The sequence below is a fragment of the Camelina sativa genome, chromosome 16 (genome assembly GCF_030686135.1).
Source record: "Camelina sativa cultivar CO46 ecotype springtype chromosome 16, ASM3068613v1".
Taxonomy (NCBI): Eukaryota; Viridiplantae; Streptophyta; class Magnoliopsida; order Brassicales; family Brassicaceae; genus Camelina; species Camelina sativa.
This window is the reverse complement of record NC_141895.1, coordinates 22,848,898-22,865,928: the sequence shown is the minus strand read 5'-3', so window position 1 is coordinate 22,865,928 and position 17,031 is coordinate 22,848,898. Positions and strand designations below refer to the sequence as shown.

The 17,031-nt window shown below is 37.3% G+C and overlaps 5 protein-coding genes and 1 non-coding gene across 8 annotated transcripts; 2 read left to right on the top strand and 4 right to left on the bottom strand.

Annotated features, from left to right (window-relative positions):
- Positions 1-410: 410 nt before the first annotated feature.
- On the bottom strand, positions 411-1,390 carry LOC104751390 (uncharacterized). Its single transcript, XM_010473321.2, has one exon. It carries the CDS (start codon positions 961-963, stop codon positions 559-561), a length of 405 nt encoding a protein of 134 aa, XP_010471623.1. The 5' UTR covers positions 964-1,390; the 3' UTR covers positions 411-558.
- A 710-nt stretch (positions 1,391-2,100) lies between these two features.
- Positions 2,101-5,257, top strand: LOC104751388 (uncharacterized protein At1g01500). 2 transcript variants are annotated; one of them, XM_010473319.3, is made up of 3 exons: positions 2,101-2,630; positions 3,016-3,854; positions 4,761-5,257. In XM_010473319.3, the coding sequence occupies exons 2-3, from the start codon at positions 3,114-3,116 to the stop codon at positions 4,989-4,991; spliced, it is 972 nt and encodes a 323-aa protein (XP_010471621.1). In that variant the 5' UTR covers positions 2,101-2,630; positions 3,016-3,113; the 3' UTR covers positions 4,992-5,257. The 2 variants fall into 2 exon arrangements, with proteins under 2 accessions (XP_010471621.1, XP_010471622.1); XM_010473320.3 differs by having other exon boundaries at positions 2,288-2,854.
- Positions 5,258-5,353: 96 nt separating this feature from the next.
- On the bottom strand, positions 5,354-9,043 carry LOC104751387 (uncharacterized). The gene is made up of 6 exons (XM_010473318.3): positions 7,282-9,043; positions 6,672-6,752; positions 6,403-6,579; positions 6,214-6,312; positions 5,871-6,116; positions 5,354-5,732 (listed from the first exon to the last, which is right to left on the bottom strand). Exons 2-6 carry the CDS (start codon positions 6,738-6,740, stop codon positions 5,433-5,435), a joined length of 891 nt encoding a protein of 296 aa, XP_010471620.1. The 5' UTR covers positions 6,741-6,752; positions 7,282-9,043; the 3' UTR covers positions 5,354-5,432.
- LOC147925869 (small nucleolar RNA R16) lies at positions 8,619-8,705 on the bottom strand. The gene has a single exon (XR_015585572.1). It is a non-coding gene; the product is annotated as a small nucleolar RNA R16 (small nucleolar RNA).
- Positions 9,044-9,490: 447 nt separating the features above from the next.
- Positions 9,491-11,770, bottom strand: LOC104751386 (uncharacterized). Its single transcript, XM_010473317.2, has 3 exons — positions 11,262-11,770; positions 10,325-10,681; positions 9,491-10,186 (listed from the first exon to the last, which is right to left on the bottom strand). Exons 1-3 carry the CDS (start codon positions 11,604-11,606, stop codon positions 9,701-9,703), a joined length of 1,188 nt encoding a protein of 395 aa, XP_010471619.2. The 5' UTR covers positions 11,607-11,770; the 3' UTR covers positions 9,491-9,700.
- Positions 11,771-12,448: 678 nt separating this feature from the next.
- Positions 12,449-16,910, top strand: LOC104751385 (uncharacterized). 2 transcript variants are annotated; one of them, XM_010473316.3, is made up of 11 exons: positions 12,449-13,381; positions 13,469-13,523; positions 13,627-13,726; positions 13,826-14,039; positions 14,201-14,334; positions 14,699-15,293; positions 15,441-15,543; positions 15,660-15,712; positions 15,838-15,990; positions 16,084-16,347; positions 16,448-16,910. In XM_010473316.3, the coding sequence occupies exons 1-11, from the start codon at positions 12,629-12,631 to the stop codon at positions 16,457-16,459; spliced, it is 2,436 nt and encodes an 811-aa protein (XP_010471618.2). In that variant the 5' UTR covers positions 12,449-12,628; the 3' UTR covers positions 16,460-16,910. The 2 variants fall into 2 exon arrangements, with proteins under 2 accessions (XP_010471618.2, XP_087347249.1); XM_087491123.1 differs by lacking the exon at positions 16,448-16,910 and having other exon boundaries at positions 12,455-13,381; positions 16,084-16,368.
- The last annotated feature ends 121 nt before the right edge of the window (positions 16,911-17,031 follow it).

Here is a 17,031-nt window from a genome sequence, read left to right as displayed (position 1 = left end):
AGTTTACTACTATCAACGTGGACTCGTCAGGTCTCTTTCTCTCCTCTGCTCTAGACGATTAATTTAGTTGGATAACTTTAATTTACAATTACATATGTTTGGTCAAAAACGTAGCTAGCGTTGCGATTTAAATAATAGACAGGTTCTTCTCACTAGCAATGCCAATATCCATTAGTTTCGTAACTTATCCGTTCACCATGTGCGTTGGTTACCTTTTATCATTTATCATATAAAAATTTGAAAGGGACGTAGGCATCCATCAACTACGCAATCAATAAATTAAACACAACCTACTACAACTATTAAAAAATAATAACCCTAATAACACAGCTTTCTCATGGAAACAATTAATTTTAGTTTATATCTTCTTGACGTACCAAAATTAATATACTCAGATCGACAAAATTAGGTTTTTGTTTTTTTTTTACTTCTATATCCAAGAAAATTAGAAATCAATTGTCATCTCTTCCATGGTTATAATTAATTTATAGCTCAGCAGCAATAATCCAAAAAACACACACAGAAAAACAAAAACTCCATTGAAATGGTAATAAAAATTTACCAACTCTTAACCGGCGTGCTTTTCCTCCTCGACCGTCTAGACGACGGCTGTGGAACCACCACCTTTACAGTCGTCATCTCCGGCTTCTCCTCCTCCTCCTCTAATTCTTCATGTTTCAACTTTTGCTCTTCTTCCGCACTACTACTACTCCTAACTTTCTTCTTCTGCTTCTCTCTGTTAATAAGTACCTCAGCTTCTTCATCATCTTCTTCTTCGTCCTCATACTCCTCGTAATCCTCGTCTTCTTCGGATTCTTCTTTCTTGAAACCTTCAGGGTTCTCAAGATTCTTCCTTGGCCTTCCTCTTCGTCTCCTTGTCGTCTGAGACTCCGTGGGGGATGAAGCTTCAGCTACCGTCACTGACGACGGTTCCTTTGCTTTCTGAAACCTTCTCTTCCCCATCAGTTCACTTCTTTTTTTTTTTCTTTTTTCTTTCAACAGAAGAATATTTTACTTGAACAGCTTGTTAGATTTTTTAATATCTCCAAGAAGAGCAATAAATTTTTCTTTTATGTTTACAGACAGAAACAAAACACAACAGTCTTTAAAATCAAAAAGCCGCCCACTCTTTGGTGTTTTAGATTAAAAAAAAAGCTAAAAAATATCAGAAGAAATAAAAAAGAGTAGATTTTATTTTTGTCCGTTGGTTATCTCTTCTATATTATCCACCAATATAATACATGAATGACATATATGTCCTTGAAATTAGGGTTCATGTATATATAGTCTACGACTCTCTACGTTCTATAGATATTATGTATAGAAGAAGTAAATGGGTGCAAATGGTTGCTAGAAGAGATTGAACAGAAAAAAAATTGTTCAACCAATTTGCATTAAAAAAGTGGAAGATGTTGCAAAAAACTATTTAACCAGTTCAACTTAAAAAATTGAAAAAATAAATTAATCCTACAACAAAAATCTTCAACTTATTAAAACACTATTTTGGAGATGAATGAATTGAATATTATTTGTTCAATCCATTTTTTCAATTTTATGCAACCACCAATATTTTCTTTTTTTTGTTTTACACTCTTTAAACAAGTATATATAACCGGAAGAAAAAATATATATATATATATACCAAAGCTTCCAAAGATTAACATTTAAATCTAGTGATTAGCAAAAAAATTCTTGCCACCTTAATTATCACACTACCCGGTAGCTAGCTACAATTTGTTTTGTGAGGTTTGAGTTCTTTAAAATAAAATAAAACTTTAATTTACAATAATCCCTAACCACATTCATTCATATATATGATGATAATTGGATATCTATAATCGATCATGTGAGAGGTTTCGAACCGTGACATTCTTTATAGTAAATACAACGAATGCGATAAAACTTAAAATCAAAAATTTAATATTTTAATGTATGACTCACGAGTACGTTAACCTAAAAAACGGCACGACGTTCACTATACATTTAAACTGGCCCAAACATTTAAAAGACCCAACAATCTACCGTTTTAGAAAACCGAATTTAAAATGCGTGTCGTTTTACAAGAATACGACCGACGTGGTGTTGTTGTCTCGTAAACAGCGAATGAATGGTTTTGTTTGGTGGTAAAGGGATAAGATCACGTGATCGAGAGAAAGTCAGACTCCATCTATCTTCTTCTTCCTCTTCTTCCTCCTCCTCTTCCCGTCGTTGGATCTCTCTCTCTCTCTCTCTCTCTCTCTATCTCTCTCATCTCATTAAAAAGAAAAGACAATTCTATCGAGTTCCCAATTTCCCATCCATCACTCTTTTCTCTGATTCTCAGTATTATACAATTTTTTATTTTCCTTCTGTTTGTTTGTTCTTTTCGATAAAGACATAATTTTTTTTTTCTTTGGGTGGAAACATTATTTTGTGGGTACGTCGCCACGCGCTAGAGCTCGAAAAGCTATGATCTAGGGGAGGAAGGATCTTCACAAATCCTACTTGGCCACAAAAATTTTGCTATTTTTATTTTCTTAAAACAAAATTTCCTCCGTGATTATAATTTTGAGACAAGACAGGAAGATTAATATTAAGCACTAGTTTTGCAAAATTAAGTGTGGTTTTGTGGATGGTAACACATCTTCTGGGTGAGCCTTCCTCTTTCTCTCCTTTCTTTTCTCCGGATTTTTCTAGGTTTTCACTTATATTTCGTTTCTTTTAAATGTTGTTCCTTTTGTGATATTGAAACTTGAAAAATTACTTTTTTCTTCTTCTAATTAGAACATTTAGGATGTTTTTCTCAATAGAGATTTGTTTCTGCATCTGATGTTGTTATTTTGACCATATCTCTCTCTCTCTCTGTTTTTGGCAAGTGAGTACAAAGTTTCAATCTTTTTGACCTTTCTTCTCTTTGTTTGCTTCTTCTTTCTGTTTACCTTGAAATCTTCCATTTTGGGAAAGAATGATTCTTTTTTCCAATTTTGATTATTCTTTCCCCATTTGATTTCGTTTTGTGATTCTCGTTTTCTGCAGCAAATCACGTATTGCAAACCAAATCGACTGATGCAGATGTTTTCCGATTCAGTGAGAAATAAAGATTGATTCTTTGGGGTTCTTTTTTTTTTTAAATCATGGTGGAGCCTTATGAGACACGTAACAACTCTGAAGCATCTCAGATGGTCAGATATCAGAGTTATAACCATCACAATTCAAGAATACCATCTTCGTCATCGTCGTTATCATTATCATTATCATCGCCATTGCTTGATTTGAGAGTGTTTTATGTCAGAATCAGCAATTTCAAGGTGGATGCTTCGACACCTGAGGTACTCACGATCACTCATATCCCACTGGATCTAGATTCAATCTTGGAGATTAACGGTGTTAGGATGAGCATGTACTCTGAAGGAGTCTCTTCTCAGCTAAGGAGAGATCGTGTTGATAAGAAATCTGAAGTAGCTACTTTTATCAGCACTGACAATATCAGGTTGTCTGGTAGTGTGAAGTTTGAGGTTTGTGATAAAGATGACCTGGTTTTATCTGGAACGCTTGAGATGTCCGGCAGTAATGGTTTCACTGGTGAATCTAAGCATAGCGCGAAGCGGTGGAACATGAACTGTGAAGCTGAGATCACTGCAGGGTCTGGTTTCTTGAAGGAGAAACATATTGGTGGTGGTTCGGATTTTTCATCTCCGTTGCCAACTATTGAAGTCTCTGTCACTGGTTGCTTCTCAGGAACACCCATCATCTTAACCAAGACTCTACAGCTTGGTTTCAGAAAGAAACACAGTAGAGTGACTGCATTAGATTCGATTCCCGAGTATGATACCGGTGAGCCTCATAAAGGCAACTCATCTGAGCTTGATTATCAGGTAACTTTGATTCTTATAATGCTTCCTAACAGTTTTCAAGATTACTACAATGCTTTCTAATAGTTTTCTGTTGATTTGTGTCCAACTTCAACACATTGAATGCTTTCCCTAGTATTTGAGTCTTCTTAGTCATGCTATCTATCATGAGCATTTTAAGATTTTCATGGTTTTGAGATTTCATAGTTTGAGACATGTTTCTTGGGTACTCTTAGGAAGATAATTCCTTTAGATATTGAAGTGGACCAACTTCGTTATAAATGATCAGTGAGGTATGGGACCTGCCACCTTTTACAAGTCATTAGATAGCTCTTTCCCTCTCTCTCTCTCTATCTCACTAGTTCACACACACTCTCTCCCATTTGCCTCTTGTCTTGTGATCTTAATATCTGAACTCTTATCCTCTTGTCTGCTACAGTTAGTTCGTTAAACCCATTGATTAAAATATCGTGGTTTTCAGATTGATTGAAATATCGTTTTAATTTTTGCATAGACTGATTCGGGAAACATGCTCTATTCCAGAGTCAAAGTCAGGATTAACTTATGCTTGGAGTTTTAATTTGAGGTTCTTGCAGTTGACATTGTTAAAACCTTTTGGAGATAGTACTTCATACTTACCGTTGATTGAGATCTTGTGTTTAACGATAGTGCAATGTTAACTTTGACTTGGAAGTTATGGAGGTGTAGACACCCACCCATATGAGATACATCTGAAAGAGTTTTTAAGATTGGAACAAAAATACCATCTGCCTTTGTTCTACAAGTGATTTTGACCATTGTAATCTTATTTGACCCGCTTTATGAATGTCTTTTACTTCATTTTCTTTTCAGACACGAACATGTTCTACATACATGGCTCTCTCTGTTCTTGAATTCTTTGTTTAAGGAGGAGAGTTTTTTTCTGTGCAGGTAACAGAATATGGAAGTTACAAACAAGAATATGAAGGAGAAGACGGCGACATGTATTGGAATAGAGAGTATGCAGATGGTGAAGATGGTGAGATGTCGTGGTTCAATGCTGGTGTGAGGGTTGGTGTGGGAATTGGTCTTGGTGTCTGTGTAGGTCTTGGCATTGGGGTTGGCCTTCTTGTGCGTACCTATCAATCAACCACCAGAAACTTCAGAAGGAGGATTATCTAGTTTCATTCAAATTGCCTCGAGCTTCTCCTACTCTCCCTCTAACTCCAGTCCTTACCACATCACTTTTGACTGCAGAACTTTAAGCTATATAGTCTATGCTAATACTGATGTGTAGTAAAATCTTTCTTCATGTGTATTTTTTTCTCTTTGTGCCTTGAAATTTTGAAAGAAATCATTCTCTTCTTGTGTTTGTTGAGTTTTCATACTGAAAGAACAAAGTTTTTTTGCTGGTAATGTGAATCCATTGTCTGCTTCATGTAAATAAACGCTTATGAGTGTAAAAGTTTTTGGATTCACATACAATCCCCCCTAGAGTTACTTATACAAATCCTTTTTATTTGATCAACGTCATGTTTAAATTTTACAACCTCTCTTCTTAGCATCAAGATCACCAATAATTAATTAGTCCCATCTGAAACAACATATTGCCTTCAAATCTGGTTAAGGGTTGGTTTGGTTTGGCTCAGGGGAAATCTCAGCTCCAGAAAACCCGTTGCTCGCATGCAGCTGGTTATTGTTACTGTGAACCAATCCCCAAAAGTTTGCAGTTTTAATATCGTCTTGGTTCATTTGCTTGGAGAATTCTTCATAGTTATACTGCAACAAAGCTTTCCCTCCAAATTCGGTTGGGAGGTTATCCTCGTCAAAAAATGAGCTCATAAGCTCCACGCTCTCCTGGTTCTTTGGGTAAACAAACTTCACCTTGACGAATGTCTTTGCATCAATAAAGTACTTCACAATCTGTGGAACAACATCAAAAAACAAAATGAAACCATCATAATCATTTCATGTGTGGAAGGAAGACCAAACATGCGCAAACTTGTCTCACTCAACCGATGTTTTGTCTAACTATGAGGTAGAAGCAGTGTTGTGTCTAACCTTCCAGAATGCCTCAAAGAGTCTTGGAGGATTATAGAGGAACGCTACAGCAAGTCTCTCAGGGTAGTGATTTTGCAGTATATTTATAGTTTCTCTTGCAGATTTAATAGGCACGCTGGTACTCATTGACCAGTTCGTGAAGTCAATAAGCCACGACATTTGTTCTTGATCCTCGGGCAGATTCAAAATAGCATTCTCAATGAGATACACAAGATGCTTCATCTGTTTGTCTAACGATTTCGTGTTCTGCAGAAGTTTTGAAATGAAAATGGATGGTTTTATCTAATGCCCTGAAGTGAAACACAGTCTAAAATATTAACTAAGAAGATAAAGCTTTAGAAACCTGCAAGCCAGGTCTCAGTATAAGAACAGTTCTTCCATGCCTGTCATGGAATCCAGCTTTGTAAACTTTACCCGTCTCACCTTCACCTGAAACTTCATCCTAGTACGAAAGCAAGTCTCAACAGGTAAGTTTTGGTAAGACTTCTCGAAAGGATTAAAAAGACTAATAATAACATTGATACTAACTTACCCATCGGATTTCCTCAGGTTTAAAGGTTGATCTCCATTTCAACGTCTCCTCAAGCATCTTCTTGGCTTTGCCTACGTTCCAGTTCCTAGCTTCCAGATATCTCTTCAGACACGCATCTGAACAATAGAGTGAAGTCCTTCCAGATAGCTCACCTAAGAGAGCTTTAAGCTCTTTGATCTGGATCATTAAGATCAGAATAAAATTACCCCTGAGAAATCAAATAGGTAACTAAGAGAACATCATCAAGCAAGGCCTGTAAAAGGTTTCACCTTTGCCTCTCTGAGAGCTCCCTCGTTATGTTCTTGCTCGGTTTGAGAAGAATTCTTCCAACGAAACATTTCGAATGGCAACTGAGTCCAATAAATCAAAATCTATTTAGTCAGTAAAAGTTACGAAAATGAAAAACCAGACATAGATCATTATTGCGTAAGTTAATACTAACGAAGGGAGTTAAATCCAAAGAGAAGCAACATGCAATCCAAAAAGGTTCATGTGGTGGTGATTGATCTGCATGTGACTGGAAATCACAGACAAAACATGACTCAAACTACCTAGTGCTCTAACTTCTAACGAAAGCCCTAAGAAACTCGAAATATGGAATCAAGTAAAGTTTCTCAATTCCCTAAAAGCAAAACAGATCGATCAAAAAAGATCTATCAACAAAGATTTGGATAGTTCGTTGTCCAAGATCCACCCAAATTCAGAACATTAGACAAAGAAGAAATTTCTGATGAGCTCGCTACGAAACCGAATAATAATTCAAGGGTCTCTATAATCCAATCTTAAAAACCAGAGAATTGATTCTAGAGAAAAGATATAATCCAATCTTAAGACCTGACATATCTATAAGATTCAGAAGCACCAAAACGGAGAGCGTACCTAAACGGAGAGCGTCCCTAAACAGAGAGAAAGAATGATTCTTTTTTTTTTTTGGCAGTGAGAGACAAGTCGTCGAGAGTCAGCTGAAGAAAGTTGTGTAACTGATAAAAAGAAAAATGGAGAAGTATAGAGGTGTGCGAGGAAGAAAAAATAAATGTAAAAAAAGACAATTCCACCAAACGCTTTACAGACAAGAAGACATCAATATAATAATATCTTTTTAGTAAACTAAACGGTACGGTACGGCACGTGAGATTCATTCACGTAAACCCTGATACGATGAAGACTGCCACGTGTCGAGTACACATAGGAGGCAGAATTCATCGGAGACCAAAGCCTCAATTAACATGTCTTTTTCGAAGGCCCAAACTAATACTACATGATACAATGTTATCCAACAAGCCTGAAGGATTCAAAAAAAAAGTATTTATTAACAGAAGGAAAGAAACTATATAAATTAAAATTTTATTTCATGTAAAGTAACAAAACTATTACATTCGAAACATTCAAACAGGAACAGCATCTGAAGCACATCAAAATGGAAACATTAAGAATCCGAATCCGAGACCGTTTTGTCTTAAAGCCTTCACGCAGGATCTTGGTAGAAATACCAAACAGTCTAGCAAGGTCGAACGCCTATTCCACTTGAAATTTCCAAGACGCATGATTTTAACAGGAGCTTCAGATTAACAACATGATTAAAAACAGAGATGGGTCTTGTGATAGTTCGCAATAAGCATAGATGATTATTCGATTCTTCAGACCAGATTCACCCGACAAGCTAAAACATCATTCAGAAATCAATTCCATTACTCTATAACAACAACACTCTGTTGGAACGACACACGCTCACAACTTCCACATACCTCCAACGTTCTACTAGTTTAAAATCCAAATCAAGTTTGTGTGTGCTAGGTTGAGATCTACTAATTACAGCTAAATTAACAAATATTTGTAAATCCAACCCACCAGATACAAGTATAGTATTTCAGATATCCAGAAATTTTCAAAGGAAAACATATGATGATGGATAGAGTAAGCTCAGAAAGGTTGCACAATCATTTCAAAGATTTATAAAATCTCATAAGTCCAGACATATATATATATAAGCAACTTCATCATCGCAACCCTAAACCATCTCTGTCAACATGTATAAATATTAAAATCAAAATAAAGATTAAAGATGGAACTCAGAGAAACTACAATTAGTAGCGATGGCAGACAATCTACACGGCATCAATTCAGACCGCCCGTCTGCTAATATCTCATCATCGATCTTTTTCAAAAAAACCTAAATACAATTGATTTGAAAACAACTAAAATTAAAGACTAATAATGATGGCATCAGATAATAAGCGGAGATGTTTTGTCAACACTGTTCATCAGTGGTTAAGCATAAAATAATCAATTCTTCATTTGCCATCAATCACAATAATTAAACCCTAATAATTAAATAGATTGAAAAAAACAAAGATATAGGTCGATTCATTTGACGCCAAAGCTGCAGAGATAGCAATGGGTTGGTAAGATAACCTAATCAATATCAGCATCTGTTCTAACTCCTCTTACCATACTTTTTTTTTGTGATTTTTACTCACTAAGCTAGAGGAGTGGGTTCATAAACACAGATGCTTTCAAAAAATCGAAAATTAAACTAAAAACAAAACAGAGATCAATAAACAACTAACAAGAACCAATCGATAAGATACCAGAAGCTAAGATGATAACTGCGGCGGAGGAATAGATCGATTGTTATTGCTTTGAGAATTTGAGAGAGTTGTCTCTTTAATTTATATAGCGGAGATGTTTTCGTTTTTTTCGGCAATCTAGGGTTTTGGTTTTATCGGGCTTACTACGAATATTGTCTTATTGGGCTGTTAAATTTGGGCCATTCTGGTATAGTCCAATGGTATGACAAGAAAACCGGGAAAATATTACCTAATTGAAAAAAATTACACAAGAAGAACTAATGAATAATATTGTTGAATGGTGCCAAAACATATCTCCTCCTGTTCTGACTATTCTCATCAAGTTTTGAAGTTGAGGCCCTGACTTGGGATTATACTGATGTACCATCGAGAGAATGAGGTCGCGGCTTCTGAGCTACACAAGTAAAGCCGCACACGCATTGGCATTATTAAGTTTGTTTCCTTCCTCCTATCATATTTACTTTGTTTTTTTTTTTAATGTTGTATTCCAAAATTGGTAATTTGTCGAGGGAAAAAGATTGTGCCAGTGACCATTAAAATCTTTTTTTTTTTTTTTTTTACTACGAAGATTATACATTTACACCCTCATGAGTCTCGAATCTCCCACGTCAAAGTTACATATTTACTCCTTTTGTCCCAAATCTGAGGTGTAGTATGTCATTAAGAAACCTATTAATTAACAAATAAATAAAAACATCTAAAAAAAGAGACTAATGATCATTGTTGATATCCGACGGTGGCAAAAAGCTCTCCAAACACAAGCCACAAATATTAAAATCCACCTCCTCGATCCGCCATTTCTCTTCTATTCGTCTCCGGTGGTTAACTGCTCCCCCATAGCGATAAAGCGTTGTCACGGTTCGTCCACCGTGAGCTATGTTGACTGCGTCAACGAATATGTAATCGTCGATGATTGACTCCATGCTTGTCTCCCAGAAAACGCCGTCGTTTTTTCCTCTGCCGGATTTGACTCTCACGAGCTTTGTGTCACCGAACTTTACGAGTAGCCCCGTCCGTTGGCTGAAGTAACCCCACACCGTGTGGTGGATTACCTCCGTGTTCGGTGAGCACTGAGCCTTTAGAATATCTGCCGGCGTCTCTAGCTTTAGGACGAAACAGTCTTCGCCGTTAACGGATTGTTCACCGATGCATACGGCGTCTAAGAACAGACTCGCCGTGCATCTCGGGTCTAGTCCCTGTTCAAAGGTCAAAATGTTATATTCAGAGAACTTTGTACGTAACATACTTTGTATTTAATATGTTTTGGTTGATATTATGTATGTACGTAATGATCCAAATGCAATATATGTATAAGAGAGTTTGAGATGAGTTACCTGAAAAAAGCGGCGGAGAGGGCGAGGAGGGCCACGGTGAGCCTGAGAAGGTTGAGTGGAGGATTGGTTCCAAGCCACCTTGCCGTCACTACCGGCGCTAATCTTGAAACCGGAAACCACTAGCTCTAAGAACCAAAGATTTGGATTCTTCTGCCATAAAACAAAACCTCCAACCTCGAAACTGCCTTTTCCTAGCCGCACCGGCGCACTCGTTCCTTCGTCCTCTCCGGCAACCATCTCGGAGCCTTGCATTCTCACCTGCCCAACTGCGTACATGCTCTTCACTGCGTTCAAAGCTGCTGGACCTCCACACGCCGCCACATACTGTTGCACTATGTATTTAGCCGTAGACGCCTCCTTCAAATACATCATTACTATTAACATTCCACATAACATTTTGTACTTTCTAGTTAGAGAAAAAGGAAGTGACGAAGTGTGTTATATGATGTAAATTGAAAATTTAGTTTAATCGATTGTAAATCACTTTTTTCATACGAGAAAAAAAAAAAGAAGCTAATGAAAATCCCTACAAAACTTTTATCATCTTTGAAATATTTATCTCAAAACGAATTGAAGGTTAATAAAAGCTACACGTTTCATTTCTATACATTAACATAGTCTACTAATCGAAGAATTAAGAAGTTTTTAAAAACATTGAGTTAACATTGAGTTAAGAAGTTTTTAAGCCTAAGGCTTTGATTGGTAAAAATAACCAACCACCTTTAAATGAGATTCGGATCATGACCTTATCACACGTTTGAAAATGTCTATTACACGAGTTTATATCGGTGATTTAAACGATATATAGCTTAGCACGAGTTTATATCGGTGATATATAGCTAATTAGCTCCAAATATGTGTAATATAATCAAGAAGTAGAACTACGGGCGATAGAAATCAAAATACCAAAAATCAATAAAATTAAAGATATACGTACGATGGAAGTGTCATTAATGGGCCGGGAGAGACAGAACTCGAGTGGTACGTGAAAAGGAATAAGAGGACTTCCCACGATCTTCAACAACGCCACAAACTCGTTGTCTGATTTTGACTGCAAATGCATATTGACATTGCTCATCGACGACGAGGACGGCGGCGTTCTCATATCAGCCACAACTGCGGTCACGACCGTGTGTGCTTTCATGAGAGCGTGCATATTCCTCCACCGCCCAGCCGCATTGCTTCCCATCTTCGCAAACATTTCTTCCGGCACCGGAACCTCTAACACCGTCTCTAACCCGTCTTCTCTGTCCAAATTCGGACAAAGCTTCCTCATTTTCATTTATAAAATATTTATAAGTTTTTTTTTTGTCAAGCTGATCCGAGAGAAAGAGGGGATTAGGGTTTTCCTCTTTCTCCGAAATTTTATTATGGGAGAGAGATCAATAGATTTGAGAGGAGGATCATGAGGATTAACTAGGAAAAAAAACTATTTTTGATTTCTTTTTCTCAAATTTTCTGTTAGCCGGCTTTTATAACTAGGGTGCTCCTTGCTCGTAGCTATCGTGAGAACACGATTTCAGGAGGATCCATCTAATCTCTATCTCTCTGTGTATTTTTTTTTTTTTTATACATATAATCGTATACTGATATCTGATGTGACATATGCACGAATTTACACTTAGATATTTCTACAAAACGTTGACAATAGATGTATATTAATTTGCATACGAATATTTGGATACGTTCCATTGTGATCGTGTACTACACACATACGTGGAAGACTTATACTTATAGTACTCGAGGAATCAGATCTAATATATACAATCGGAGTGGTTAGGTGGGAGACCAAATGTGTACCGAGCCTTTTCTTTATGCGTTATTAACTCTCTAGTTGTTAGTTATTCTATATTGTCATACATATTGTTATGTTTTTCTGATAAATTATAGAAGTTTGGATTTGTATAATGCTATAAATCAAAACATATATGGTATTATGTCATCATCTGAGTTACGTTCAAAGTTCTTGTTTATTAATTCAGCCAACGTCTATATGAACCGGTTTATCTGAATCATGATTCTGTTGGTTAATGCTTCAAAATGGGTTGATACGTGAATCATAATTGTGTAAACATTAGAAGAAAAATATTTGTAAAATTGTAATTAGTAGCTAAATTTTTCTTTATGATCAAATGTAATTGAGTCCAGAGAAAGCTCACTGGAAAATAGAGGCGCCAAAATTCGAAATATTTGGCGCGTAAATTCTCGAGCGTTTATACATTTTCATCCTTTTCTCACTAATTCATTCTGCTTCAGAACCATTTGGGCACCGTCTAATTTTGGCCAGAGATTACAATCAGAGAGATGAATAGCGAAGAGCAGCTTTCTCCTATCGGAGAATCGAGTGTCCCAGTTCCAAACAGGATGCTACGGCGGTTGAAGAAAGCTAACTCAATCTCCGATTTATGCCCTAGATCTGAAACCCTCGATTCCGCCGGCGAGGATCTGGGTAGGCCTGGATTGCAGTCTGCAAATGCTTTCGGTGGATTCGAGGAAGAAGAAGATGATGGGCTACGATCTGATCTCGAGGGTTTGGGTGTGGAGGATGGAGTTAGCGCGAGGAAGGTACTTGATTTTGATTCGGTGTCTGAGTTTAATCAGGCGAATGAAGATCCGGGTGAGAAAGGTGAAGAAGAAGACGAAATCCCTGATTTGAGGGAAAGTGACGAAATTAGGGTTTCCGAACCGACGGAAGCTGGAAAGGAGCGGCCTGAGTTTGACTCCCCAATCAATGAATTGAGCGAGAAAGGCGAAGAATACGGTATCTCTGATCTGGAAACAAGTGATGAAATTAGGGTTCCGGAATCAACGGAAGCTGGTAAAGAGCGGACTGAGTTTGATTCCGCAGTCGATGAATTGGGAGAGGAAATTAGGGATTCGGAATCAGAAGAGGAAATTAGGGATTCGGAAACCAAGGAAGCTGGGAAGAAGCGAGCAGCTCTGGAGTCAAGTGATGGCAAGGGGAATGAGAACAAAAGGGATAAGAAGAGGAACAAGAAGAGTGATGACTTTGATGAGCTGCCAATCTCTACTGCTTCCATGAACATGACTAAGAAGGTTAACTCTCTATTTCTTAGTAGAAAGGTAACTTTGCAATGTTCGTGCTGGGTTTAACTGGTGTCACTGTTCTTTGTTCGTCTGTAGGAAAGAAGAGAGTATCTTGATCAGCTTCGTGCAGAAAACCAGAGACTCTTGCGAGGTAGTATATGATAGTCTCAAAACACTTTTCAGCAGTGTTCATTGCAACGTTTTGCAGGAAACTGACAATTGTGGTTGGCTTGGTGTTGTTCTTTTTATGATAGAAACGAGAGATGCTGCCTTTGAACCTACCCCTCTTGTCCGAAAGCCGATTTCATCCGTATTGGAGAAAATTCGAAGAAGAAAAGAGGAGATTTCAAAACAGTGAGTTTTTTTTTTAATATATTTTCTTCACCACTTCCCTACTATAATCTCTTTTTCTTATTAACAGTGTTTGTGTGTTATCGTTTATGGTGTTGCCAGATTCCTTAGAAGGAAGAAATCTGAACCTATCGACATATGCGACAGGGATGATTTGGAGGAAGTTGTAGCCGAAGAGAAGGATGAAGATATGAATTTAGAAAGTACAAGCAAGCAAAACTCTGGAGGACAGCATTGCTCGGAGGACTCTGCAGGTCCATCGGGGAACTTAGACAGTCCCTCTAACAAAATTGCTGAAAATAACCCTACTCATCAGGTGAGCCAACTCATGTGTAAATACTTCTTTGCACAATCAGGAAGTAGTTTTCTGTTCTGTTAATTTGATTATTGATTTTTGAGGTACAGTGATTTATGAATGTTTGAATGCTCGTCCAATTAAATATAAAGCTGACTCTCCCATATTTTTTTTTAAATTAGGATCCATCCTTGTGTCCACAAACGATTAACTCTGGAGATGAACTTCTAGAGAAGACTTCAAGCCGACCTTTGGAAGAAGTAATGACACCTTCTGTAGTTGCCATGAACCTCAAACTCAATCCGTCTCCTGACAAGTGAGTTTATCTTTTGATTTGGTTACAAGTGGAAATATAATTAGCTAGAACATTGGCATGCTCGTTTATTTAATTTTGGCAAGCTATACATAATGCAGTCTTTACACGTTCATAATATTTTATGGACAAATGTTAGTTTCAGTACATGAATACCTTGTGTTCTGTGCCATAATCAGAAAAGCCAGTTGTTTCTGTTAAGTTTAGTTATATTGTGTATACTGACTCTCTCAGTTTTTTTTTTTTATCTTTTGTATCCATCCTTATGCATTGAATAGCTTGCTTTCTGTGCCATAATCAGAAAAGCCAGTTGGTACTGTAGAGTTCAGTTATATTGTGTATACTTAGGCTTGCTTTCTCTCTGCAGATCTTCTAAAGTAGCAGAGGACATGAAGGAAAATTCTGATTCTGAGACCCATGATGAACCTGGTGACCCTGTTAGAAAATTTATTGATGAGGATGCTGAAGAAGAAGATGACAGCGACAATGATTTACTCCGATTTGAGGATGAGGATGATGACGAAGATGAAGAAGATGATGATCTTAGGGATATGATTGTCAGTCAATTTAAGGAAGATGCAACTGATAAAGATAGACGTAATGAACTGCATCAGAAGTGGCTCGAGCAACAAGATGCTGCAGGGACAGAGAAACTCTTACAGAAGCTACAACGTGGTTTGCAACAGGATGAAACAGTATTGTCTGAAGAGGAAGATGAAGATGACGATGATGAAGAGAGGGCTGAAGATGCTGATGATGAAGAAGTGCAAAAACCTAACGTCAATGAAGATGAAAATGAAGATGAAGAAGATCCGAGTCATGCAAATTCCATGCGAATGACCATAAAGAAAATAAAGGAAATGATCCCTTTAATGTTCACAGATGAAGATGATGTTTATGTGTCATCTGACGATGAGGAAATGGAAAAGAAGCTTCTGCAACAGCGATTACTCAGGAATATGGTAGGTGAACCCGGTTCAAAAGTTCTTCTGTATGCTCCATATTATATCAGTTGATCCAACATACCTCTATATGGTTAAGACTGAAAAGCTTGTTTGATGTTAAGCTCGTGCTACCCCATGATTCTCGATCATTGTTGTTTGAAACAGGAGCTAAAGTCCAAGTCTTCACCATCTATTGGGGATGAAAACTCTGAGGAAATTCTTCGCCACATCAAGAAGCCTGAGATCAAGAAGAAAGCAAAAACTTCTTGTAAGATTACATGCAAATTTCTCCCTCTGTTTGTGTAATCATCGGCTGAGTTTTAGTTTATATATACACATTGCTGTTTGCTTATAACTATTCTATTTGAATTGTTTTGTTTTCAGCTTATAAAGAGAGGGCACTCATGGGAATGAACAAAAACCCTGCGGCATCCAAGGTATAAAGCCTACTTCAGTTACTTTCACATACCAATAAAGTTCTTAGAGAAGTCACTCTTTAAGACTTACTAGAAACAGGACAAGGAATTGCAGCTTCTTTACTCATGCCGTTAATCTTTTGCAGTCATCATTCTTGGGTAGACTTACAAAGAGTTCCATATCAGAAGGATCTCGCAAGCGCGGTTTAAACGTTGTACGTGGCTATATATTCGAACGTGATGACAGTAACACCAAAAGCTCAAACTCAGTGCCAGAAGAACCTTCAGCTCCGGAGACGGTATAGTTCTCTCTCTCTCTCTCTATTAAAACACACACCATCTCATAAAGATTTCTGGTGCAGACATTAATCTTTTGTTCATTACAATCGCAGATTATTCAAGAAAAAAGCAGACCAAAAAGAGCTCCGGCAAAATTCACTGCCTCACAGTCACAAGAAAGATCAGCGACAGTACAGGCGACGACGGTGGTGGAGGAGACGAGCAAGAGGCAACGAGCAACCTTGTACGAGATTCTAAAGATGTCATCAAAGAAAACTTGCTTCAATTCACGGGAGACAGTGATAAGCAGCGACCACACTGAGTCTATATTTGCTGCTTTCAAATTGGATAAAAAAACAGTTAAGACGAATCCAAAAGTAAACACCCTCTCCCTTTGATTAAATGTATTCTTGTGAAATCAATTCTCCATTTTTCCTTTTTAACAGTTTTTTTTTTAATCTAACGAATTTTTAACAGGAAAAGAGATGAAACCAGGTAAAACAAAAAGATAAAGAGAACAGTGGCAATGTGTTTTGGGAGGAATTCAGACGAAAGACATTGTTGTTGTGATGAAAAAGCACGTGTGATGAACGTGATTCAATGGTGCAGCTCTTTTTGTTTATGTGTGGACAGGACACCGCAAAAACGGCGTAGGACCGCGCGTTATGGCATTTTCCTGATCAGATATCAGTCTCGATTCTCAAGTACATAGGTTGCTACAGAGATTTTTGTGGGAGATAAGGTCGTCCATCGTAGTCATTCGAATCGACTAATTATTGAAAGTTATTGAAGAAACCCTTTCTCAAAAGGAAATCGCAAACAGTTTTTATCACATGTTGTAATAATTTATACCGAAATTAAACTTGTTGGCATAAAACGGGCCGACGGTCTATTTCTCCACGAGATGTATTGTATCGAATCAGATAGATCTTGTTCTTTACCCTCGGTCTATATTTCCCCGAAATAAAAGTTCGAAACCTATATCTCCCCGAATAAAAAGTTCGAAAGTTATATCTCCACATTTTAATTTTTCTACATCAATTAACCCATAATGGTGGATT

Coding starts and splice junctions, on each gene's coding strand:
- LOC104751390 (XM_010473321.2), bottom strand. CDS start 963: ATGGGGAAGAGAAGGTTTCAGAAAGCAAAGGAACCGTCGTCAGTGACG.
- LOC104751388 (XM_010473319.3), top strand. CDS start 3,114: ATGGTGGAGCCTTATGAGACACGTAACAACTCTGAAGCATCTCAGATG. Junction 3,855..4,760: donor CATCTGAGCTTGATTATCAG/GTAACTTTGATT, acceptor TTTTCTGTGCAG/GTAACAGAATATGGAAGTTA.
- LOC104751387 (XM_010473318.3), bottom strand. CDS start 6,740: ATGTTTCGTTGGAAGAATTCTTCTCAAACCGAGCAAGAACATAACGAG. Junction 6,313..6,402: donor AACCTGAGGAAATCCGATGG/GTAAGTTAGTAT, acceptor CTTTCGTACTAG/GATGAAGTTTCAGGTGAAGG. Junction 6,117..6,213: donor TACTGAGACCTGGCTTGCAG/GTTTCTAAAGCT, acceptor AAACTTCTGCAG/AACACGAAATCGTTAGACAA.
- LOC104751386 (XM_010473317.2), bottom strand. CDS start 11,606: ATGAAAATGAGGAAGCTTTGTCCGAATTTGGACAGAGAAGACGGGTTA. Junction 10,682..11,261: donor CCATTAATGACACTTCCATC/GTACGTATATCT, acceptor ATGTATTTGAAG/GAGGCGTCTACGGCTAAATA. Junction 10,187..10,324: donor CTCTCCGCCGCTTTTTTCAG/GTAACTCATCTC, acceptor ACCTTTGAACAG/GGACTAGACCCGAGATGCAC.
- LOC104751385 (XM_087491123.1), top strand. CDS start 12,629: ATGAATAGCGAAGAGCAGCTTTCTCCTATCGGAGAATCGAGTGTCCCA. Junction 15,294..15,440: donor AGCGATTACTCAGGAATATG/GTAGGTGAACCC, acceptor TGTTTGAAACAG/GAGCTAAAGTCCAAGTCTTC. Junction 15,713..15,837: donor AAAACCCTGCGGCATCCAAG/GTATAAAGCCTA, acceptor AATCTTTTGCAG/TCATCATTCTTGGGTAGACT.